The sequence below is a fragment of the Magnolia sinica genome, chromosome 6 (assembly GCF_029962835.1).
Source record: "Magnolia sinica isolate HGM2019 chromosome 6, MsV1, whole genome shotgun sequence".
Taxonomy (NCBI): Eukaryota; Viridiplantae; Streptophyta; class Magnoliopsida; order Magnoliales; family Magnoliaceae; genus Magnolia; species Magnolia sinica.
Genome location: NC_080578.1, coordinates 104,394,697 through 104,419,809, shown reverse-complemented (window position 1 = coordinate 104,419,809; position 25,113 = coordinate 104,394,697). Strand labels below are relative to the sequence as shown.

At 42.9% G+C, this 25,113-nt stretch overlaps 2 protein-coding genes across 2 annotated transcripts; both read right to left on the bottom strand.

Annotated features, from left to right (window-relative positions):
• On the bottom strand, window positions 1-3,176 carry LOC131249397 (E3 ubiquitin-protein ligase SIRP1-like). The gene is made up of 2 exons (XM_058250153.1): window positions 2,779-3,176; window positions 1-451 (listed from the first exon to the last, which is right to left on the bottom strand). The coding sequence occupies exons 1-2, from the start codon at window positions 2,964-2,966 to the stop codon at window positions 178-180; spliced, it is 462 nt and encodes a 153-aa protein (XP_058106136.1). The 5' UTR covers window positions 2,967-3,176; the 3' UTR covers window positions 1-177.
• Window positions 3,177-13,185: 10,009 nt separating this feature from the next.
• On the bottom strand, window positions 13,186-15,785 carry LOC131249396 (E3 ubiquitin-protein ligase SIRP1-like). The gene is made up of 2 exons (XM_058250152.1): window positions 15,512-15,785; window positions 13,186-13,572 (listed from the first exon to the last, which is right to left on the bottom strand). Exons 1-2 carry the CDS (start codon window positions 15,700-15,702, stop codon window positions 13,299-13,301), a joined length of 465 nt encoding a protein of 154 aa, XP_058106135.1. The 5' UTR covers window positions 15,703-15,785; the 3' UTR covers window positions 13,186-13,298.
• Between the last annotated feature and the right edge of the window lie 9,328 nt (window positions 15,786-25,113).

Genomic DNA, 25,113 nt, shown 5'->3' with positions numbered 1-25,113 from the left:
TTTCTTTACTGGAAATAACTACATATATAATTAATAAAATCAAAGGTATGCAAAATAAGACATGTATTGAAAATATAATAAACTAAGGGTGCAATCAAAGAGGGTGCCATGAAACCTCTACGGTCGACTAATAAAATCAACCCATCAAAAGAAATGGACCAGCACATTAAGGAAATATCAAGATTGAACATTGGTCCTACAGTAAGGGCAATGTGAATGAACATTGAGCCATGGTAGAAGGCAATGAGAGTGGTAGGTGTGGGAACATGGGAGGTTTATCACCATCTGTCTAGCCCGGATCTCATCCAGGCAAACAGCACACATCACTTTCTCTGAATTCCTTCTGTCCACATGAAACGCCATTTCCATTCTCACCACGCCCACACCAGCTTTGCTTGCACCGGCTGCATGGTCCGACTCTCCATCTCTGCTAGGCTGGTTTTTACTGAATCTGCCATTAAGATAGCAATGCAAGGCCAGTATGCTAGTAGTAGAGCTGGCATACATGATAAGTGTAATACGAAATGCAAGTTGTAAGCTAAGGGCGTGTTTGAGTGTCATTGATAATGGGTTAAAAACACATTTTCTCCGGATCAGAAGCATACCAACGGCTGGATTTGAGTTTATGATCATTGCCAGCTTGGTAAGATTGTGGCCCACTCAAGGGTCCAATTCGCTTGAAATTTCAGTGGATGGGATTTCTGTGATGATGAATTTGATAAGCAGTTTGGATTTTCAAAAAAATGGAACATATGAACATGTGTGTGATCGATGGTCAATTCCAACCTCCGTATAAACTCATTTTTTGAGAAAAAGGATAGAACAGCTCTTTTCTGAAGAATGAGAAGTGGTTGCTACAAACACACTTGATCTGATAAAGTCTTCTACCCAACCCCTTCGCCTATATGCAATCCCAAAATGGGCTGGCAAAATGGATAGACGGCGTGGATGTTTTATCCATGTTGTCCATCCGTTTTACAAGTTCATTTTAGGATATGGGCCCAAAACTGAAGTAATCTAAGTGGACGACACCACAGGAAACAGTGTGAATTGAACACCTACTGTTGAAAACTTCGTGGGCCACAGAAGTTTTAGATGTAGCTGATAATTGTTTTTTCCCATCATCCACGCGTTTATGACCTGGTGAGCAGGTTGGATGACATATAAATATCACTGTGGGCCCTGGGAAGATTTCAACGGTGGAGACGTCATTATCCTCACTCTCTTTCTGGTGATGTGTTTCAATCCAGGTGTTAGGCTTCAATTTGGGGCTCATATCCAATAATGATCTGAAAAAAACGGATGGTCGGCATCGATAAGACAAGCATCAACGGTGGGTCCCACAGAGTTTACTCAGTACGCTGCAACGTACTGAGTTTAGTACAGATTCCGCTTCCGTCCAAACTGATCCCACCACCCGTCGCTTGTTTACGTACGCTGCGCTAAACGAGGGCGTGAGTTGCGTGTAAGCCCGGCTACGAGGAGAGCATGTAATCCAAAGCTCTGTGGGCCCCACCTAGTTGTCTGTGTGAAATCCATACCGTCCATCAGTTTCGCCATGGCCGAAAAAAAAATGAGTTAGATCCAAAAATAATGTCAGCTCCACCACAGGAAACAGTGGGGATTGAACGCTCACCATCAAAACCTTACTTCTACCCATATAGGTTTCGGATCAGAATGATATTTGTCTATTCCGTACATCCTGGTGGGAATCCCCTTATCAATGGATTGGATGGCATATATAGATCAAGGTGGGCCTTATGAAAGTTTAAACGGTCAGTATTTCCATCCCCACTGTTTATGTGGCGTGGCTGATTTAACCATTGGATCCACCACATTTTTGAGATTACATCCTGATATCACCCCACAAAACTGGTGAACGGATTAGATGCAATTCGGATATCACGGTAGGCCCCACATATCTAAAGTAACAAGGGTTACAAGCAACTCGCGCGAGAGTTACAGAGTTCGAACGGATCACTAAATCACCGTGCCACGTTTCGTGTCCTGTGGAGAAATCTTCCTTATCGTCTGCACGTGGCACGCGGATTGTCTAGTGACCCCACCACCAGCCAATGGCTAGTTTTTGGTGTCTGTTGGCCCCACCATGATGTATGTGTTTCATCCACGCCGTCCATCCAATTTTCCAAGGTCATTTCATAGAATGAGGCCAAAATGGATAGACGGTGTAGATAAAACATAAACATCATGGTGGGGCCCGCATAGCACCGACCACCAGCCAAACAACTGGTGTATGCACTCACCATCTTCCGAGGGCCTTACAAGCTGCACAGCGCATGCACCAATCCTTCAGGGCCGGTTTGGCCGGGCAGATTGGATTGGATTGAAAGGGATTGGAAGATAGATCCGGGATTGGCCAGGCGTGCCAAACAGACACGGATCCTGATCCCGGGATATAGCAATCCCAGGGATCTTAAGACAATCCACTGATATCACCATCATTACCTTTAAATCCAATCCAACCCACCCTAATCCCTTCAAAATTGCCTGGGACGTGTTTGGTTCGAGGGATTGGAAGGTTTAATCCCGGGATTAGCCGGGCGTGCCAAACAGACCCGATATGGCAATCCCGGGATATAGCAATCCCATAGATCTTGCACCAATCCACCGCTATCATTACCTTGAAATCCGTGCAATCCACTTTAATACCGTCCAATCCCATCCAATCTGCCCGGCCAAACAGACCCAAATAATCGGAACCGTCGGATCGTAATCAAAATAAAAGGCTACAATTAAGAGATGAGAGAGAGGATGGACCTGTAACCAATGCCTCGAAGCTTTTCTTCGAGCCTTGTACGGGCTTTGAGGGCAGTTTCGTCCATGGCCGTCGTTGTCGACGGTGCGATACGTGAACGCAGAAAACAAGGCTCGCGCGTGTTATCGAGATGGTGATGATGGATCCTTCTCTTTCGGACCACCTCCACTCCAGGTAGCATATCCGCCATCGTTTTTCTAACGTGTGCACCCTGATTCTATTCTCGCAGGAATCAATTAAAGATAGAAAAGAAGATCCGAGAACTGGCTTTTCTTCGGTTTACAGTAGGGTTCTCTTCTAACGTACGCAGGTGGCGCGGCTGATCAGCAACAACGCGTTTTTACACTATCAATGTTTCTTCGTGAAATGAGCTTCTCTCTCTCACCTAATAAGGTTCGCTGGTAGCGGATTTAACCCTAGATGTTGAAAATATTAAAAAAATGTCATTTTCTTACTAGAAACAAAAAGGTTAAAGGCCCGCAGTCCTTGTCTACCCCTGGATGTTTAACCGATATTTATAGCGATAATATCTTGATATTTTCAATGTTCGATGTTTTTATTTTCTCGCGATATTTTCAAGATAAATGCCTAAAATTTTAATTAAATTCACTTTTTACCCAAATTTTCAAATTTCAAAATCATTTATTATTTTATAATAAATAATTTGATATTTTGTTTTAAGAAGGAATTTCCTGATATTATCGCGAGTAAAAAGTAAAAATCTGAAAATATACCGAGAAATTGCGATGAACGAGAATTCTACCATGGGAGTCCGCTTGGACGGGAAATGATTCAGTGAAACGGTCTGCATCTAAAACACGTACAACCTACCTTCGTCAGTGGCTGTAGTAGGGGATATGATCAATCTGTGCCGTCCATCTACTGTCCCCCACCGTGTATGCCCGAACATTTGAAGACTACACTGTTGAAGAAACTTACCTGTCACTACCTGGAGTGCAGAAGCTTTCACCATTCTTTCAGCGTCAATTTCACATCCTTGAAATGGATGTATATCCGATTGGTATGATTTTCTTTCAAAATTGGACCACCCACAGAAATATCACCAGACAAGCGTTCTGATTTGTTATCTTCTCAATCAGTTGCACGGTGGAAGGTGCGTTGCATGGAAGTTCAGTGGAGTTGGCTGCACTGGATCGTTTCTGTTCAGAATATTCAGCCGGCGCGAAGCGTGAGGCGCGGATCCCGTACTAACCCAACCGGACCTAGTTAGAGACGGAAGGTCCTGTAAGGGGTTCTGTGGGCCCAACATTTTATCCAAGCCGTCCATCCGTTTTGAAAGGTTATTTTAGGGCATGAATTCAAAAAATAGGGAGATCCAATGTTTGAGTTGGCTACACCGTAGGAAGCAACAGTAACAATGACGTCCACCCTTGAAACCTTCCTAGGACCACTATTGTTTTTATTTTCCATCCAATCTGTTCAGCAAGAAACTTAAGTGGTCTCTAATAGGTTTTCAGCGGTAGGCGTTGAATACCCACTGTTTCCGTTTTTTGTGGTTCAATCAATATTTCAATCTGCTATTTTTTGGGCTCATAATATAAAATAATCTTTCGAAGTGGATGGACGGATTAGATATAACACATATATCGCAGTGGCCCCACAGATCCCCTAACAGCACCATCCATCTCTAGCGAGGTCCCGGTGGGTAGTACCTAAACCGGCAGCCAAAAGCGGTGACACATGCCACGTTTGTCGTACGCTCGATTCGACTCACCTCCGTAGATTTCCCTATGCCCACGCGCATGTGGAATGTTGTTCACCGACCCTCACACGTGCAACATCAGGGTATTCCATTAGGTGGGCCACAATGTGTAGATCTTCGAGCTTAATAATCAAGCAGTACTCCTCAGGTGGACCATAATTGTCCAAACAAATGGATGGCTAGAAGAAATTCTTTCGGCCTTCTTCATGTTTTGTAGCCCACCTTGAGTAAAACGGTCAAAGTTTTAGGCCAGAAGATTCAAATAACGTGGCCCACCTGTGGAACCGTCGGATTCTGCAGATGTGAGCTATATTGGCATGTGTGCCTGCTTGAGGATGGTAGGACTCCAATACACCCGTCTTTTTATCTTCTTCTTTTTTTTTTCACACGCGTACACACGCCCCACAGACTCACGCCGTAGTGGGATTCCACCACCTATGGATACTCCAAAACACCCGCTTTTGAATCTTGATTATCTTTCCAATGATCCAAGCCGTTTATAAGATGAATTTCACTGTGTACTGTGGATAGTCAACTAATGAAATCTAACCATTTATATTATTACAATGCATTGGTAATTTTGATAGTTATTTGAACATGAATGGAAACATATCCCTTGATCTGTTGTGAAAGGGTTGAAATATTTATGAGGCATTCCTTCTAAGGAGAGCCCAGTGCGTAACCGTTGAGAAAAGACTAAAATCCAACGGTTAGAATGCCTATGCATCTTATTACAAGTCATAATCCCATGAGTCATAAAACCCCGATATTAAATGAGTAAAAAAGCAAAGTTAAAAACAAACAAAGCACAGTGTCAGGTTGTTTTTGGTTTTAATGGGCTGGCTTGGTACTAAATGCATACCAAGACATAATCATAAGGTCTCATTGGGAAAAGAAACAAAGAACAAAATAAATATGTGCTTTGGGATGACTCGATTTAAGTTTTGCAGTTATATGAAAGCAGGGTAGCTGAGAAGATGTTGCCTACCTTGGTGAATGTGTTATATATCCACCCCGTCTATCAATTTTTACATGTCAAAAATTGCACGGATCCAAATCTTAGGCAAATCACACCATAGGTGTAACGTCCTTAATTTTTTAGAAATGCACCGATTATTCGAACACGCTATATTCACCGCTCATTAGTGGGCCACTAAATTCGAGGTCATAGAAAGACGTTCGTCTCAATGAGCTTGACATCCATCGCAAATGACGAATCAAGAAATTGCTCAAAATTGCTCAACTTAGGCCACAGGCCGAGTGCTTGAAACACGCAATTCTCTCCTAAGTATGAATTTGAAACATAAGTGAAATAGGCCCTACTCTTTTCATGAAGTTGTGACTTTTCGACCATTGGATTAGACTAAACTTGAAGTACGAGTCAAGGATATTTTCCTACTCATATCTGTATAGCTACGGCCATGATCGATTATCAATGATTGTTAATCGAAAATAGGGCCCCTACGTCCAATCGAAGCATCCAATTGCCGCCCGATTGTGATGAAACATAGATCCCATAGTGGGGTACCTGCCCTTAACGTAAATGAATCAGCGGGCCCCCGAAGGGGCTTGTGGGCCAAAACCAACCCACTATGAGAAAGTATAATGGAAAAAAGGCCATTTGGACACAAAATCTGAGACTATAAAGACCTAAAAATTTATCTCTCTCTCTCTCTTTCTCACTCCCATATGAATTTTCACTTGCAAAAAGAGGGGAGATAGAGATAAAGAGATGGGAGAAAGTATAGAAAGGGGTAGATTGGAGCATTTGCCCCATCCTCGGTAGCTCGTGGTGTAGCCGTGGCCACGCCGCATCGTTGAAATTGCCCCGGTGACAATCAAAGGGAACTAACAAGTAATTTTTTGAGTTGGGCCTTGATGGTCGATTGCATTTGCCATTACGAGCTAACCAAGCTAGTGCAGGGTACTGACAAGTTGATTTATGAACTCAAATCCTAGAAGCAGTACTAGGAATTCAACAAACCTCATGTCATGATTAATGATTTATGATATGAATGAATGAATGCATGCTAACCTGTATATACTCGTATATCCCGTTTACTTTCCATGAATTTCTATCAATGTGTAATGAAGCTTATATGTTCGATTGGATGCTATAATAAGTTGAAATTGGTAGATTTATTGCTCATGCTTCTTATTATTCACTTGCATGTTCGATAATTGACGCAGGGATGAACGTGATGAGGATAACTACTCCGAATCCACGGAGCTTCTCTGGACTCCTCACAGAGACTTCTCGAATCCACGAGGAAAGAAAGCAGAAAATAGAAATAAATTCTAATAAATTCGAAATTGATTAATTGATGAATAAAAACGAGTTCACAACCCTTTAAATAGGGGTACTAAGCAATGAGAAAGAAATTAGAATCAAACTACAACTCAAACTCTTAGAATCCGCGACTTACTATAAGTAGTAAACTTACTATTTATAGACGGTCGTGATGTCTACTAGTGCGCAAGGTTTTCGGCCAAAAATAGTAAGTGTCCTATTTGGCTTCACCAAACCGTTCTCCTAATTATTCTAAGCTCTTTTCACGTTGGGCGCAACTCCTAAAGCCCGACGGATGAAGAGTTATAATCAAACTAAAACTTACTATTTATAGTAAAAATGAAATTAAAACAGGGAAACGACCGTCAATCCAGGGGTTTTTCGTAATTTCGGGCTGCGCAACCCGGCATAGCGGGGTTGGTTGGCTTCAGTAGCTCGTTCTACCCCAAAATCATATATTTTACGTCAGATAACTCATTCCGGATTGCAAGATACGCCCGATTTAAGGTTCGATGGTCTGGATCACTTCTGTCGTCGACCGGGCCTTTTCTGATCCATCTTGGCCATGTAATTGTCCGCGACCCGCTCTACATCAATAAATGCCCAAACAAAATAAATTTTTTTTGATTTGTTGTTTATACAATTTTATGTAATTGTGATAATTAATTTATTAGTATATTGATTAATTGCGGCTATTTGGTTAATTGGATTTGCCAACAAACCATAAATTTACGAGGGCAGGCATAATTGAGTCGGCCGTCCCGGACTAATCCGATTGACCCAGGCTGAACGCGGGCAATCGACAGTAGTCGGACTACACGGGATGCTTGCATCCAATGTCGGTTTCGGTGAGGTTCTCCCGAGTCAACCGAACTAGACTAATAGCCGATCAACTGTGTGTGTCCACTATGCATGATCATGTTTGCTTGAATCTGGAGCACCCCCATACGCTGGAAAGGTTTACTGATAATCATTAATGATACGATTCCTAAGTTTCAAGAATCGGACATGGTGGTATAGGACATTATATCTGTGCTGTCAACCTATACTAGGGTGACGAGCCTCCCACGATACAAAACTTTTATTTCCCATGATAAATTTTTAATGGTCAATCACCAGAACTTTCGGTGGTATGGTCCACTTGAGAATTGGATATACTTGAAAAATAGATGGACGACATAGATGCACAACTCATTCATCAAGGTGGGCCCCCATATAGTTAGGGTAGGAAGCGGATTGGCTGGTGTACCACACACCACCAATAGCTAGTGTGGGTATGTGTCGTACAAAGACGAGCATTGAAACTCCTCGAGATCTGAGTTGTACGAACGGTTCAAAGGAGATCAAAGTTACATGGGCCACACAATGATGTATTTATTATATCAACCCCGTTCATCCATTTGGCGTAATCATTTTAGATCATGAGCCCAAAAATGGGTCATATCCAAACCTCAAGTGGACCACACTACAAATAGTAGTGGGAACAATGATTCTCACTGTTAAAACATTTGTAGGGCCCACAATAATGTTTATTTCTCATCTAATCTATTCATAAGGTCACACATACCTAGATGAAGAGGTAAAACAAATATTATATTGATCCAAAACTTCTATAACCCTCAAAATGATTTCTATGGTATACATTCAACCCCCACTATGTTTTGCGGTGTGGTCCACTTGATATTTGAATATGCTTTATTTTTTGGCCCATGCCTTGCAACAAGCTCTTCAAATGGATGGAAGGTTTGGATATAACACATATCTCATGATGGGACCTACATGACTTGGTGATGTCAACACATCAGCCGTATCGGTGGTTTGTGGTACACCACCCAATCCGCTTCCGTTGGGGTAACACACGCTTTGTTCGGACGCCGATTCCTGCATTGGGATGCAAGGTGGGATCTACTGTACTGTTCATAAGAAATCTAAACTGTTCATCCATTTCTCGAGCTCGATCTTATGACATGAAACAAAAAATGAGTATCTAAAGCTAAACTGTTCTGTACAAGATGAAACAGTGCGGAAAGGAATTCCTAATGTTGAAACTTTCCTAGGCTCTACCTTGATGTTTATATGCCATCCAAATTGTTTATAAGGTCATTTTCATTGGGATGAAATGAAAATACCAGAAACTTAGGCCAATATAAAACTTTTGTGGCTATATAAATATTTCAACAGTGGTCATTGAATTCCCACTATTTCCTCTCATGTGGTCCAATTGAATTTTTGATCCACCTTACTTTTTTATCACATGTACTAAAATGAGCTAAAAAAAATAAAAATAAATAAAGGGATGAACGAGTTGTATTTCTCACGAACATCTCAGTGGGCCCACCCAGAATCCTTGCGGAGGAACTCACTGCGAAAGGCTTGGCAGAATATCCACGCCCTGTGTTGTTCCCGAAAAGCCGTTGAAGAGAAAAGCCGATTCAGTGGTAGTTTCGTAGTTAATTCAGAAAGCAGAGGTTATTTCGTAACTGAAAAACGCGAACACCGTTGGAAGCTTCCTTTACCCGACCTACCATCATGTGAGTAACTTCCTGGTGCTTGCGACCTGCGAGGGCACGAGGTAACGATAAACTTTCAAGCGATTCGCGTGAGTATAGATCAATGTCACCCTTCGCAGCACAGGGTATTAAGTTCATAAATATGAGAGATCCGGTCCACTCATTCGTATGGCTCCAGTGTAGATATTCCTCCCGTATCTTTAAGTTCCACTTGTCATCGGATATGACCATGATACGTCCACCAGTTTAATGTTCCATTCAGAGCGTTTGAAGTGGACCACCTGCAGAATGGTCTGGATCTCTGTCTGATCTAGCACGTAGATAGTGTCGCCGATGGTCTCTTTGAAATCTTACTCGCGCAAATCCCATACCATATTCAGCCAATCACCACTTTGTTTAATTTTAGGACGCAAATGGTAGTTATTTTATATTCTGACCGAGTATAACGCTTGATACGCAGGGACTTAAAAGTAGTACACGTGGCATATATCACCTCAAATTAAACCGACTTAATTGTGGGACAGATTTTTATAAATAAAATTTCGGTACAAAAATTGGTGAGAAATCACAATCATCTGATCCGTGGACACTTGTTTTTTGAAATAAATACCATTGGATATTTTTCATTTTAACCGTCCAATAAATGATCAGAATTTAATGATAAAATTAACTTTCACTTCACCATTTATCTAAAATTTTACTTATAATTTGTACGGTTTAGATTAAATTAATTGTGCGCTAAGTATGCATTTCCTCGGTAATTTCTAAGTGCCTGTGTATCATATAGTACACTACGCTGGAGTATCAGACTATTTCTCTTTGAATATGACGGATGAGTGGAATTTTCGAACGCGGTTCGAACGCGTACGGAATCCGCGTTCAGTTTTGCTGACGTGGATTAGCTAGTTAGGGGTTGAATATCGGGACGCGGACTCTGTGGGCCCACCATGATTTAAGTGCTTTATCCCCTCCGTTCAACGCTTTTATCATATCATTGTAAGATAAGAATGAAAAATGAGTTAGGTACAGGACTTAGGAGGACTACGAAGTGGGGATTTAACGTCCACCATTAAAAACTTCTTGAAAGCCGGAGAAGTTTTATATCCAGCTGATATTTGTATTTTCACTTAATCCGCGTCTACACGATCTTATTAATAGGTTGTCTACACGACCTTATTAGAAGGTTGGATGGTAAAAAAACATCACGTTGGCCATTAGAAAAGTTTCAACGGTGGGTGTCATTATCAGTGTAACTTCCTTTGATGTGGTCTACTGGAGATATGTACCTGACTCATCTTAATATGACCTGAGACAAGCGGCGAACGGTGTGGATAGAATACTTACATCACGGTGGGCCCTACAGAGACTTGCCCGGACGGTAGTAGGATTCCTCGTCCTGAATATCGAGGCAGGCTATTGAAGTGACGTCACCAAGTTGTGTGGGACTTAGCCTTATGTGTGTGTTGCATCCACACAGTACATCCATCTTGGGCGTGTTAGGCCGGACGGATCCCATGGATTAGGAGGGACGGGATGGTAAAATCCTGGGATATACCAAATGAGCCAATCAGACCCGATGAACTTGTCCTGGATATAGCAAACCCCTGAATCTTAAACCAACCATCATTACCTTAAAATTGATCCCTTATAATCTTATTCAATCGTGCCTGGGGTGTATTTGGTTGGACGGATTGGAAGGTAAAATTCCGGGATATGCCGGGCGTGCCAAAGAAACTCGGTGAACTTCTCCCAGGATATAGCAATCCATGGATCTTAAACCAATCCACTGACACCACCATCATTACCTTAAAATCCATCCTAATCCCTCTTAATCCGACCGGCCAAACATGCCCTTGTAGATATCATTTTAGGACATGAACCAAAGAATGAACTAGATCCAAAGCTGGAGTGGACCCACCAAAAAAGATAGAGAGAGTGACACCCACCTCGAAACATTCATAAGAGCCCGGTATGATGTTTATTTGAGATATAACCTATTCATAAGTTCACACGGTTATGACATAAGGGGATGCTTGGTTTTTCGTGGACGATGGAAATATCAGGAAAAAGATCATTATTACCTTTTTACTTTGTTTGAAATTTCAAGTGTATTTTTCAATCGAAAATTAGTCCAAAAAAGTTGACTTAAATTTGTGGACCCCACTGTGATGTGCATGACATATCCACATCGTCCATCTATTTTTATCTGTAGATTTTAGGGCATAAGTTCAAAATTGAGACAGATGCAATGCACAAGTGGCCCATACCATAGGAAACAATGGCTTTTAACGTCCACCATTAAAAGTTATTTTGTTCATCCAGCCCACGTTAATGTTTATTTGTCATCTAATTTGTTCATGAAGTCATAAAAACATTGATTAGGGGTAAACACAAATATAAGCTTCATCAAAAACTTTTGAGGGCCACACAAATTTTTATATGGTAGGCATCCAAATTCCACTATTTCTTGTGGTGTGGTCCACAGGAGCTTTGGATCTGCCTCATTTTTGGGTTCACACCCTAAATGAGGCTGACATATATGATGAACGGTGTGGATACGGCATGTACATCACAGTGGGCCCTACATTCATTTGGCAGTCATCTTTTGTTCTAGCGCTGAAAAGTTTGGCTGTCCACGCCTTACCTGGGTAAGTAATTATTGCCCATTTACTAGGTAATTATCTCTTATATGAAAAATCAAACAGGACCTAAGGAAAAACACAAATTTCTGTGTTGGATTTGACTCATTCTATCCATTGTTTTATGTGGTCGGTTCATTCGAGCTTTAGATCTGACTCATTTTTTGCCTCATGCCTACAAATAAATAGACGGTGTGGATACAAGACATACAACATGGTTCGACCCACAAAACTTGGTGATGATGTCACTTTAGTAACAAGTGTGGCCACTCAACCTGTCAATAGCTAATCCGTGTCCTTTTCTACGCGGGAGCGGATTTGGTCAGGTCATGGTTAAGGCTATGTTCGGTCAGGTAGCCATTGTGGGGCCCACCTTGACGTAATTTTTTGTATATCCACGCCGTCCATCCATTATTCGAGATCATTTTGTGTCATGATTTTGAGAAATAGGTAGACTCAAATCTCAATCGGCCACACTACTGAAAACAGTGGTGACTAAACGTCCACCATTAAAAACTTTGTAGGGCCATCATAAGGCTTATGTTTCAATCCAATCTGTTGGTATGGTCATACAAACCTAGATGAATGAATTTTTTTTTTTATAATCTTGGTTAAAAACTTTTGTGGCTCACAAGAAGTTTTTAATGGTCAATCAACATTGTTTCCTGTGGTGTGATCCACTTGAGATTTGGATCTACTTACGATATGGTAAAATGGATCCACGACTTTGATGTGCAACAAATACATTAACGGGGGCTCCGTGTTCTCTGTCCGACTGAATCCACTACCATTTGGGATTACGTAAAAATAAGGCTAGTCAATCATAGTTCTAAAGCTTGGTGGCACTAGCGTTGAACTTGACTTGGGTGGCAGGATGTATTGGGTTTGGTGTCAAGATTGGGCTATACAAATACTAACTCAATAAAACTTGGGTCGGTCTCCAGTTGAGGTCTAAGGGTTGCCGACCTAACCCGAACCTAATTGATATATAAGTTCCTTATAAATTATAATTGAGTGTAGGTCGTTTGTGATGAAGGCACAAGAAATTCCAATGCCGTTGGGTTTCATTAGTCCATGTCATTTCCAGTTGCTCAAGCTAATAAGATACACCAGATTTCTCTCTCCCAAATAGATTGGTACTACACAACATGACTTATAAAGTAGTTGCCCTATATTTTAGCTTGTTTGTTTAGAAAAAATAAACTACTTTATAATTAATAAAATTATAGGTACAAAAAAAAGATATGTATTGAAAATATAATAGAATAAGGGTACAGTCAAAGAGGGTGCCATGAAACCTCAATGGTCGACTAATAAAATCAACCCATCAAAAGAAATGGACCAGCACATTAAGGAAATATCAAGATTGAACATTGGTCCTACAGTAAGGGCAATGTGAATGAACATTGAGCCATGGTAGAAGGCAATGAGAGTGGTAGGTGTGGGAACATGGTAGGCTTATCACCATCTGTCTGGCCCGGATCTCATCCAGGCAAACAGCACACATCACTTTCTCTGAATTCTCTCTGTCCACATGAAACGCCATTTCCATTCTCACCACGCCCACACCAGCTTTGCTTGCATCGGCTGCATGGTCCGACTCTCCATCTCTGCTAGGCTGGTTTTTACTGCATCTGCCATTAAGATAGCAATGCAAGGTCAGTATGCTAGTAGTAGAGCTGACATACATGATAAGTGTAATACGAAATGCAAGTTGTAAGCTAAGGGCGTGTTTGGGTGTCATTGATAATGGATTTTCTCCTGGTCAGAAGTATACCAACGGCTGGATTTAAGCTTATGGTTATTGCCCGCTTGGTAAGAATGTGGCCCATTCAGGTATCCAATTCGCTTGAACTTTCAGTGGAACGGGATTTCTGTAATGATGAATTTGATAAACGGTTTGGATTTTAAAAAACATGGAACATATGAACATGTGTGATAGATAGTCAATTCCAACCTTCATATAATTTTTTGAGAGAAGGGAGACGACAGCTTTCCTGAAGAAAGAGAAGCGGTTGCAACAAACACACTTGATTTGAACACCTCTTCGACTATCCGTAATCCTAAATGAGCTGGAAAAATGGATAAACGGAGTGGATATTTTATCCATGCCGTCCATCTGTTTTACCGGCTCATTTTAGGAAATGGGCCCAAAATTGAAACATATTCAAAGCTCAAGTGGACCACACCACAGGAAATAGTGGGAATTGAATACCTACGGTTGAAAACTTCTTAGGGTCCACAAGTTTTATATGAAGTTGATATTTGTTTTTTTCCCATCATTCACGCGTTTGTGACCTAATGAGCAGGTTGGATGACATATAGATATCACTATGGGCCCTAGGAAAATTTCAACGGTGAAGACGTCATTATCCTCACTCACTTTCTGATGATGTGTTTCAATCGAGGTGTTATACTTCAATTTCGGGCTCAAATCCAAAAATGATCTGAGAAAACGGATGGACGGCATGGATACGACATGCATCCGCAGTGGGCCCCACAGAGTTTACTCAATGTGCTGCAACGTACTGAGCTAGTACCGATTCCGCTTCCGTCCAAACTAATCTCAACAGCTGTCGCTCGTTTACGTGCTCTCCTTGTACGGACAAACCAATTTTGTCCAACAATCTTTTTCCGTAGGCGAAAAAAAACAAAGGCATGCAAGGGAAGCGAGTTGCGTGTAAGCCCGGCTACGAGGAGAGCATGTACCCCAAAGCTCTGTAGGCCCCACTGAGATGTTTGTGTTAAATCCATACCGTCCATCAGTTTCTCCATGGAAGAGGAAAAACGAAGCAGATCCAAAACTAATGTGGGGATTGAACGATCACCATCAAATCCTTACTGGACGTATAGAGGTTTCGGATCGGAATGATATTTGTTTATTCCATACATCTTGGTGGAAATCCCCTTATGAACGGATTGGATGGCATATATAGGTCAAGGTGGGGCTTAGGAATATTTCAACGGTCAGTATTTCCATCCCCACTGTTTCCCATGGCGTGGCTGATTTAAGTTTTGGATTCAACTCATTTTTGAGATCACGTCCTGATATCACCCTACAAAACTGATGAACGAACTAGATTTCATACGGATATTACGGTGGGCCCCACAGATCTAAAGTAACAGGGTTACAAGCAACTCGCACGAGAGTTACAGAGTTGGAACGGATCAATACATCACCGCGCCACGTGTCGTGTTCTGTGGAGAAATCTTCCTTATCGTCTCCACGTGGCACACGGATTGGCTAGTGACCCTACCACCCGCCAATGGCTAGTGTTCGGTGCTCTATGGCCCCACCTTGATGTATATGTTTTATCCACACTGTCCATTCATTTTGGACTCATTGCATGGATGGACGGCTTGGATGAAACACATACATCATGGTGGGGCCCACAGAGCACCAATCACTGCCCAAAGAACTGGTGTGTGCACCCACCACCTTCCGAGTGCCTTACCGGCTGCATAGCGCATGCACCGTTCCTTCGGATATCGGTCAGCCTCGAATGATCGGAACCGTCGGATCATAATCAATATAAAAGGCTACGATTAAGAGATGGGACAGAGAGGATGGACCTGTAACCAACGCCTCGGAGCTTTTCTTCCAGCCTTGTACGGGCTTTGAGGGCAGTTTCGTCCATGGCCGTCGTTGTCGACGGTGCGATACGTGAACGCAGAAAACAAGGCTCGCGCGTGTTGTCGTCGAGATGGTGATGGTGGATCCTTCTCTTTCGGGCCACCTCCACTCCGGGTAGCATTCCTGCCATCGTTTTGCTAACTTGCGCACCCTAATTCTCTGATAGAAAAGCAAATCCGAGAGCTGATTTTTCTTTCGTTTACAGTAGGGTTCTCTTCTAACGTACGCAGGTGGCGCGGCTGATCAGCAACAACGCGTTTTTTCACTATCAACGTTTCTTTGTGTAATGAGCTTCTCTCTCTCACCTAATAAGGCGCCCTAGTAGCGGATTTAACCCTGAATGTTGAGAATATAACGAAAATGCCATTTTCTTACTGCCAACAAACGCTAATGTCCAGAAATTTAACTAAATTCACTTTGTACCCAATATTTTAAATTTCAAAATCATTTATCAATTTATAATAAATATTTTGATATTTTATTTTAAGCAGGAATTCCCCGATATTATTGCGAGTAAAAAGTAAAAATCTGAAAATATCCCCAGAAATTGTGATGAACGAGATTTGTACTATGAGAGTGAGCTTGTACGGGAAATGATTCAGTGAAACGGTCTGCATCTAAACTGCGTACAACCTACCTCTGTCAGTGGCTGTGGTAGGGGAGATGATCGAACGGTGCCGTCCATCTTGTCGCCCCCACTTTCGATAACGCACAATTTGAAGACTACACTGTCTGAACATCTTATCTGTCACATCCTGGAGTGCTGAAAACGTTCACCATTTTTTCACCGTCAATTTCATTGCATTAAAATCGATTTATATATAATATCCGATTGGTATGATTTTCTTTCAAAATTGGACAACCCACAAAAAACGTTCACCATTTTTTCACCGTCAATTTCATGGTATTAAAATGGATGTATATCCGATTGGTATGAATTTTTATATATTTTTTTAAAATTGGATGGTGGAAGGTGCGTTGCATGGTTGTTTACTAACCCCACCAGTTGTACGGTGGAATGCCCTGTCAGGGGCTCTATGGGCCAACCGTGATATATGCGTTTTATCCAAGCCGTCCATCCATTTTGAAAGATCATTTTAGTGAATGAATTCGAAAATTAGGGAAATCGTATGTTTGAGTTGGCTACACCGTAGGAAGCAGCGGTGACAAAGACGTCCACCGTTGAAACCTTCCTAGGGACCACCGTTGTTTTTAGTTTCCTTCCAATCTGTTCATAATGGCACGTAGACTTGGATGAAGGGAAAATATAAGTATAAGCTTGATCTGAAACTTTGGTGGTCCCTGAGAGATTTTCAACGGTAGGCATTGAATCCCCACTGTTTCCTTTGTTGTGGTTCAATTAATTATTCGATCTGCTTATTTTTAGGGCTAATGTTATAAAATAATCTTTCAAAGTGGATGTACGGATTAGATATAACACATGTATCACGGTGGCCCCACAGATCTCTTAACAGGACCTTCCGTATCCAGCGAAGTCCTAGTGGGGTGGTACCCAAACCGGCAGCCCAAAGCGTGACACGTGCTACACTTGTCGTACACTCGATTCGACTTACCTCCCTAGATTTCGCTATGCCCATACGCATGTGGAGTCTTGTTCACCAACCCTCACACGTGCAACATTAGGGTATTCCATTAGGTGGGCCACAATGTGTAGATCTTCTAGCTTAATAATCAAGCAGCATTCCTCAGGTGGACTATAATTGTCCAAAGAAATAGATGGCCAGAAGAAATTCCTTCGGCCTTCTTTATGTTTTGTGGCCCACCTTGAGTAAAACGGTCAAAGTTTTAAGCCAGAAGATCCAAATAACGTGGCCCACCTATGGAACGGTCGGATTTTGTACACGTAAGCTATATTGGCATGTGTGCCTAAATGAGTATGGTAGGGCTACAATACACCCGCCTTTGAATCTTGATCATCTTTCCAATGATCCGAGCCGTTTATAAGATGAATCTCACTGTGTACGGTGGATAGTCAACTAATAAAAGCTATCCATTTATATTATTACAGTGCATGGGTATTTTAGATGGTTCTTTGAACATGAAAGGAAACATGTCCCTTATGTTCGGGCCTTGCTCTTGCTCCGGTGGTAGACTCTTGGGAGTTTGTCAAGGGTTCGAGCACCCATGGGTGTGAGTGTGTGGTGGTGTGTGCGTGTGTTAAATTTTTATTTTTATTTTTTAAAAAAAACAAAAACCATGTCCCATATGTAATGAAAAGGTTGAAGTATTTAATCTAGTGTTTTCTGAGGCATTCCATCTAAGGAGAGCCCAGTAAGTAACGGTTGAGAAGAGGCTAAAATCCAACGGTTAGAATGCCAACACAGTCAGTAACTTCTTAATCACAGGTCATAAAACCATGTTCTTAAATGAGTAAAAAAGTACAGTTGAAAATAAACAAAGCAAAGTAAGTTTTGCACTTATGTGAAAGCAGGGAAGCTGAGCAGATGCTACCCAGGTGGGTGCGTGTTACAATCACCGTGGGCCCACCTTGAAGAATGTGTTATATAACCACGCCGTACATCCATTTTTACATAACATTTAATACGTAGTCCCAAAAAGTGCACATATCCAAATCTAAGGTGGACCACATCATAGGTGTAACGTTTTTAATTTTCACAATTTTGGATTGCTAAAAATCTTTAAATTTTTTTAAAAATAATTAGCCTATGCCATTATTTACTGACCTTTGATGCTTGAAATGAGTATATACACGGGTGATACTGATAAAGAACCATACAAATAAGATTAATTAACTGTAAAAAGCCAACGAATCCGACCGATTACTTAAACATCGAGTTTAACCCCGTGATTTGTTCACATATGGCCCAAGTCTAGCCAATCTATTATCGAATAATCAAGGCAACCACAATTAAATAAAGATCTACCCAAAGTCGAGACACTAGAGGTCGGATCTTAATTAATAAACCAAAGTGACTCAATTATTCTTTTAACTTAAGAACCAATTGTTTATAATGATTATAACCGAATCGTCATTTTCACTACTTGCGAATAGGCCACACTATGGACTGATAGCCAACCAACCGTGTGTGTCCACCATGCACGATCACGTTTGCTTGAATGTGGAGCACCCCCATACCTTGGAGAGGCCTACTAATAACTGTTAATGATACTGTAAGACCAATATCCTAGTCCGTATTGTTCCGTCGACTGTCGCGATCCTTTCCGTCGAATTCCAGTGACCTGCGGCCTATAATCGACGTTTGCGCATGATCCTAGGTCATATCCTGTAAATTTGAGTCAGCTTAACCCGAGACTCGTACCATTACGATCGCACCGTCGCCGCGGTTCCAACGCCGCGTCTTGTGCGCTAACCAGACACTTAGATCATAAGGTGTGGACCGTGCATTTTAATGGCCGTGGACCGCATATTGTGGGACCCACTCATCCCATGTGGCACCAATCTCTAGGTAATCATGAGGGTGATGGATGACATCACCCTAGCTATACCCACCCTACCCTAGCTATAGCCACCCTACTCTAGCCTTAGCCACCCTACCTTAGCTATAGCCACCCTACCCTAGCTATAGCCACCCCACCCCCTAGCCTTCTTACGAGCATTTATTGCTAGCCACCCTCTCTTACAAGTAATCATGGCCTACCTAAGCTACTCCCTCTCTCCTTACAACTCTCTCTCACTCTCTCCCATTTCTCATCACTTTTTCCAAGCAAGGAAAATCCCACGTCCAAGCCTTCTCATGGAGAGAAAAATGTGATTTGGTGGCCCACTTCCTATCCCAAAGATCCTTCATCTAAGCCATCCACTTCTCATCTTCCTCCATCAAAGTGAAGCACAAGGAGATCGACTTTCCAAAGGACCAAGAAGATCGACGGTGGGTGCTTATTAGGATAGATTTTCATGTTTTGATGATGGGCCAAGTGAGGCCTACCGATTGATGGTGTGGATTTCACTTTGGACCCTTGATGTGGCCGATGGACCACTTTGATCCTCATGATCATTCCATGATAGGGCCATTCTCCATGGACCCCATTATGATGTTTATTTTCCATGTATGGATAGGGTCATCTAGACCTTGCATTTGGTGGGGAAAGGATCTCCACCGTTGAATCCTTGATTTGGTGGGCCCACATGTATTGGGACCCACTTGATGTATAATTTCTTGCAAGGGAGGGCTCATAGTGGCAGAGCCCTCCATCACACGCGTCCCACTCCATTTCTCTCTCTCCCTCTCTTTTTATTTAGTTATTTTTGTGTATGATGATGTGGCCGTATGGCCCACCCGGATGGACCCCACGATGAGGCATGTATTTTATCGAAGTGATGCATAAGTGGGGGCCCACTTTATATGTGTAGCCATGTGGTGGCCCACCTTAACTTTATTTGTCTGCCCAAACCAAAAAAAAAAAGAAAAAGAAAAAGAAAAAGAGTCCAGCGTCTCTGGATGTGGTTTGGGAAAAACACAAATATTAGCTTGGTTCACATGATTTTGAGGTGGTCCACTTGTGTAGGCTCCACATTGATGTATGAGTTCAATCCATGCCATCCATCTTATTTACCAAATCATTTTAGGCGTTGAGCTGAAAAATGAAATCCATCCGATCTTTGGGTGGGCTATAGCATGCAAAACAACGATTTCTACCGTTGAAAGTCCCCCTGTCATTTTTATGCGCCGAAAAACATCAGATATTGGACTCGTTGGGACGGTCTTGAGCCTTAGAGAGCAATGGATGGGCTGGATTCAGTTGATGCGGGTCCTATACATGAAAAACCGCAGAAAAACTTGGTTTCCAAAAAAAAAAAAAACGATTTACATGTAGCAGACGTTGCTGCTGTCAGAGGCGCAGGATTTGGTAAGGACCCACGGTCCCAGCCGTGGGCCCCACCATGGTGTATATTTGTCATCCAATCCGTTCATTGGGTGGGCCCCTGCTTGAAGTGGGCCCCCTCCAAAAATTGGCCCGATCTGAAACTCAGGTGGCCCACATCATGAGAAACAGTGGGATTGAACGTCTGCCCTTGAAATCCATTTTTGGGTCCACAGGAGTTTTGGATCAAGATGAAATTTGTTTTTCCTATTCGTCTGGGCCCGCACAACCTTATCAATGGCTTGGATGTAAAGTAAATGCTATGGAGGGCCCCACATGCGACCCACAGTGATGTATGAGTTTCATTCTCACCGTCCACTGGCCGTGGACGGTGAAACCCACCTTGCCTTATGTGTTCTATCCGCACCGTCCACCCTGGATGGTGGGACCCACCCCACGTATGGACTACGCTGTGTGTTTGTGTGTGTGTGTGTGTATATATATTATATTATATTGTATATATTATATTGTATATATTATATATTACATTATATATAATATACACATCATGGTGGGCCTTCATGTGGACCCCCACCATGATACATGTGTTGCATCCAATCTGTCTAACCATTTTGAAAGCTGTTTTAGGGCTTGAGGCTAAAAATAAGACAGATATATAGTTCAAGTGGACCCCACCTTATTATGAATGTAAGGCCCATGTAATGTAGCCCATTTGATGTACTTATGGGGCTCAATTGGTGTGGCCCATCTGATATACGTAAGGCCCACCTTGATATGAATATAAGGCCCATGTTATAAGGCCCATTATGCTGTATTCAAGGCCCATGGGTTATGGCCCATTGCAATGTGCACAAGGCCCATTGATGCGGCCCACTTGATTTATATAAGGCCCATATGAGGCGGCCCATTTGATGCATCTAAGGCCTATGGGTCGAGGCCCAATAAAATGTATATAGGTCCATTGCAATGCGTGATTCCCTATGGTTTGGGTAATGATATTTTGTGGCAGGCTATGCCTTGGGAGCAATGTTGGTTTGACGTCCACATTGTAAGTATAATGTTTGTTAAATGTCCGCATTACAACTCTCCCTAGGGCCCATTGATAGGCCGTACTTGTTGTGTGTAGGCCGTTTAGGCTCATCTGCATTGTAAGGATAATTCACCACTTTGTAACATGATTAGTATATCTCCATAACTCATGCCCATACGAATCATATGTATGCTTGATGTGAGGAATGTTTGATCATAGCATAAGCCGTTAGGCTGAGACATTTACGGGACTCCTTATGAGACGGAGTGCCCTACATGAGCACGTGGTATGTGTGAGATTGCTGCATGACTGATGGTTTGACTCATGCATTTTGCATTGTGTGTCGTGATTCACTGCAAGCCCTAGCGACATCAGGGCGTGGCCTCCACAGGCACATCGTGGATGGTCGTATCGGATACCGAAAATATTGATTCTAGCATTGTGAGTACTTAGGATGTCCTTGGGTGAAAATTCCAGAACCTTTTTGGTACCAGGAGATGCTCCAACGTCTAGACCGAGTGGATACACGAGCGCCCGAGTGCCGAATACCAGTAGACCGCGTCTCCCACTGTGTCGTGGTCGGTTGGAAGGAGGTGTGGCCTTATCCGCCCGAGTGAGGGGGCTACAAGATAGGCTGAGTTTGACCAGCTTGCAAATGAGTCCGCTATCGACGAGCCGGGTAGGTATTGGCAAACTACTGGTCAGGCGGATAGTGTGGTCTCTTCCACTTGCTTGACTGTGCAGCTAGGGAGGAGGCAGTCAGTGTGAGGTGTATTAGACCTCGGTGATATCTAGAGAAGAACTGTATTGATATGTGTACTTGATGAGTACTAGCACGCTTGCTTTGCATCTCGCATATGACATTGGCTACATGGGCCTCGCATCACATGGCCTTGGTATGGCTGATAGCATTCATGTCTTGCATCATATAGCTTTGGTACAACTGATATCATTCATGGACTTACCGCATACTTCTGCATTACTCTGATATTGTACACTTGACGCTTGCCTTGCGCACACACTTACACCACCCTCTAAGCTTTTGTAAGCTTATGCACGACCGTTGCGTGCAGGTGTTGTTGGACAGCAGCAGCGTTGAGGCAGGGGCGCACACCTGATCATTTTGGAGCTTTTTAATCATCTTGTATTTCCTTTTCTGCATTGTACTTAAAAGTTTTTGATTTAGTGGATATGTGGTGATGTTGTTTTGTGACTTGGTTATGCTCGTGGTTATACTCTATTACAAAAAAAAATTATACTGAAAATCCTCTTTGTAGGATCCCAGGATCGGAATCTGGCATGCGAGTGCGGGATCCGAGAATGGGACACTATGGAGGTTGTCGGCGCCGGATTCGGCGATTGAGAATTTTGTGAGCTCGTTTTCCGAGTTTGGGGCATGACAGAAGTTTGTATCAGAGCATAACTTGGGAATATCTAAGGATTACATCACATATCTTCTATGAACTTAGGGTGGAAAGGTTCCAAGTCCGAATAACTTAGCAATTTAGACCCTTAACATATATGTCTTCGAGAATTCTCAAGGCTAATAGGCCCTTGTTCCTTCCTGTAGGACGTAATGGCTAGAAGATCGACCCGAACGAATCTCGCTCCACCACTGGATATCCCTGCTTTTCAGCCCGAGGATGCCACTCCCTTACCTGAGACCGGTGCGGATCCGACCGTACCTGTGAGTGCCACCCAAGTGCAGCAGATGCTTCAGACGATGACCGCTATTCTTCAGGGGCAGAGTAGGCGTCCCACTGTTACACCAGCCGAGGCCGAGCAGGAGCGTGCAAGCGCCCTTCTCAAGGACTTCCGACAACACGATCCTCCGCGTTTCCGGGGCGAGCCTGACCCTACTGCAGCAGAGATATGGTGCTCCGAGGTGGAGAAGATATTTGATACCATGAGATGTACGACCTAGCAGCGAGTCCCATTAGCTGTATTCCTTCTCCAGGGTGAGGCTCAGCATTAGTGGGCATCTGTAGCCCGATCGGTAGCGGTCGATTTTGTGTGGACCTAGGAGGACTTTGTGGACCGGTTTGACCGGAAGTTCTTTCCCCAGCATGTGCGACAGCAACGCACATTAGAGTTTGAGACTCTGGTCCAGGGAGACATGATTGTGTCCCAGTATGAGGCTCGTTTCTGTCGAGATTCGTGACATACCTTGTTGATGATGAGGGGCGGAAGGCCCGCCGTTTTGAGAACGGTTTGCGTCCTGCCCTCAGGAGTCGTGTGATCGAACACCTGCTTCCGATATTTGAGCAGATCGTGGAGAGGGCACAGATTTATGAGTCAGATTGGGCCAGTTTGCAGAGAGCCTGTGACTAGAGAGGAGATCAGAAAAGGAAGATGCCCTCTGGTTCTTCCCAGCAGCAGCAACATCGTTCACAGCAGCGACGCACGACCCGCCCAGCATTTCGAGCACCAGCAGTACCCCCAGCACCACCTCCGGGACTGTTCGCAGGTACTGCTTTGGGTGCGGTAGGACAGGGCATCGCGTGCACGAGTGTCCCCATCCACAGCGGCAACAGCCAAGGACACCGCATCAGTTGTAATGACCCGAAAAATTTCATGCAAAGACCCGAGTACTACCTTAAATTCTTTAGAAGTTTAATGTGGGTTATTTAGCGCTAAACTCGATTGCTTGTGAAATTAGCATCAATCACTTTAAATTTGATCTGCAGGACTCAAAACCTGTAGAATCGTTAGCGCTATATTACCCTGAAATCTGGGATTCAACGCTAAATCCAATTGCTCTCGGGAGTACTTGGAAACTTCATATCGGACCTGGACTGCGCGTCGAAAGTCCGATAGCGATGATCTTAGACAATTATGATCACCTGGTTGGCTTGACCATCACCTCAAAAATCAAGTCCAGATGATGTCTTGGGTCGATTTGTTTGAGTCTGGAGTATAGAGTGTGAGAAAGCTGAGAAATTAAATATGAATTTATGAAATCTGAGTCGTGTCGCTTGCGCGCCGATTCTAAGCTTTCTGACCGTTGGATTCTGACCCAATTTCACCCTCGGATCAAGGAAGATGGCTCTGGCATGTTGTAGTGCTTGTGGACCTGATCGAGTTTCGGTGACCGTTGAATTGAGATTGGTCCGCCACGGCTGATCTGTAAATCTGATCGGTACAAAAACTCAGCCTGACCTAGATCCATGGTCAGTGAGCTTAAGTCCGACCGCATGTGAAAAAAGGACCACCAGAAGTGCTCCGTTGGACCAATATAGACCTGATTTGGTTATAACCTAAGTATACCTTGGCCCTGGGGCTATTTTCATCCATTTTAGGCCTATATATAGACCTTAAAACCCTCACTCTCAATTCCATACGAATTTTCTAACCCTAGCTAAGAGAGAGAGAGAGGAAAAAAGAGAGAAAGTGAGAGAGATGTTGGTGAATCATCTTGAGATTCTTCCTTGTTACTCTGCATCCCTAAACCATCACTTCTGAATTGTTATTCCGGCGATTCTAAGTTCATTCTTGGGTAAGTCAATCAAACCCTAGTCTGTTTTAGAGCTTAGAATAGTCTAAGTGTTGATGTAGCTTATTTCTATTCATGCCTTAGGTTATCTAGTCGCCGTTGACGAATACTTATCGTCTGAATCAGATCTGTGCGCATTTTCTGGTTTAAGGTGCGGACTATATTCGTATAGGTTATGGTTTTCAAGGCTT

Excerpts from the sequence above, each read along its gene's own strand:
- LOC131249397 (XM_058250153.1), bottom strand. The coding sequence starts at position 2,966 with ATGGCGGATATGCTACCTGGAGTGGAGGTGGTCCGAAAGAGAAGGATC. Across the intron at positions 452-2,778 it reads CTTCGAGGCATTGGTTACAG|ATTCAGTAAAAACCAGCCTA; the intron begins GTCCATCCTCTC and ends TCTTAATGGCAG.
- LOC131249396 (XM_058250152.1), bottom strand. The coding sequence starts at position 15,702 with ATGGCAGGAATGCTACCCGGAGTGGAGGTGGCCCGAAAGAGAAGGATC. Across the intron at positions 13,573-15,511 it reads CTCCGAGGCGTTGGTTACAG|ATGCAGTAAAAACCAGCCTA; the intron begins GTCCATCCTCTC and ends TCTTAATGGCAG.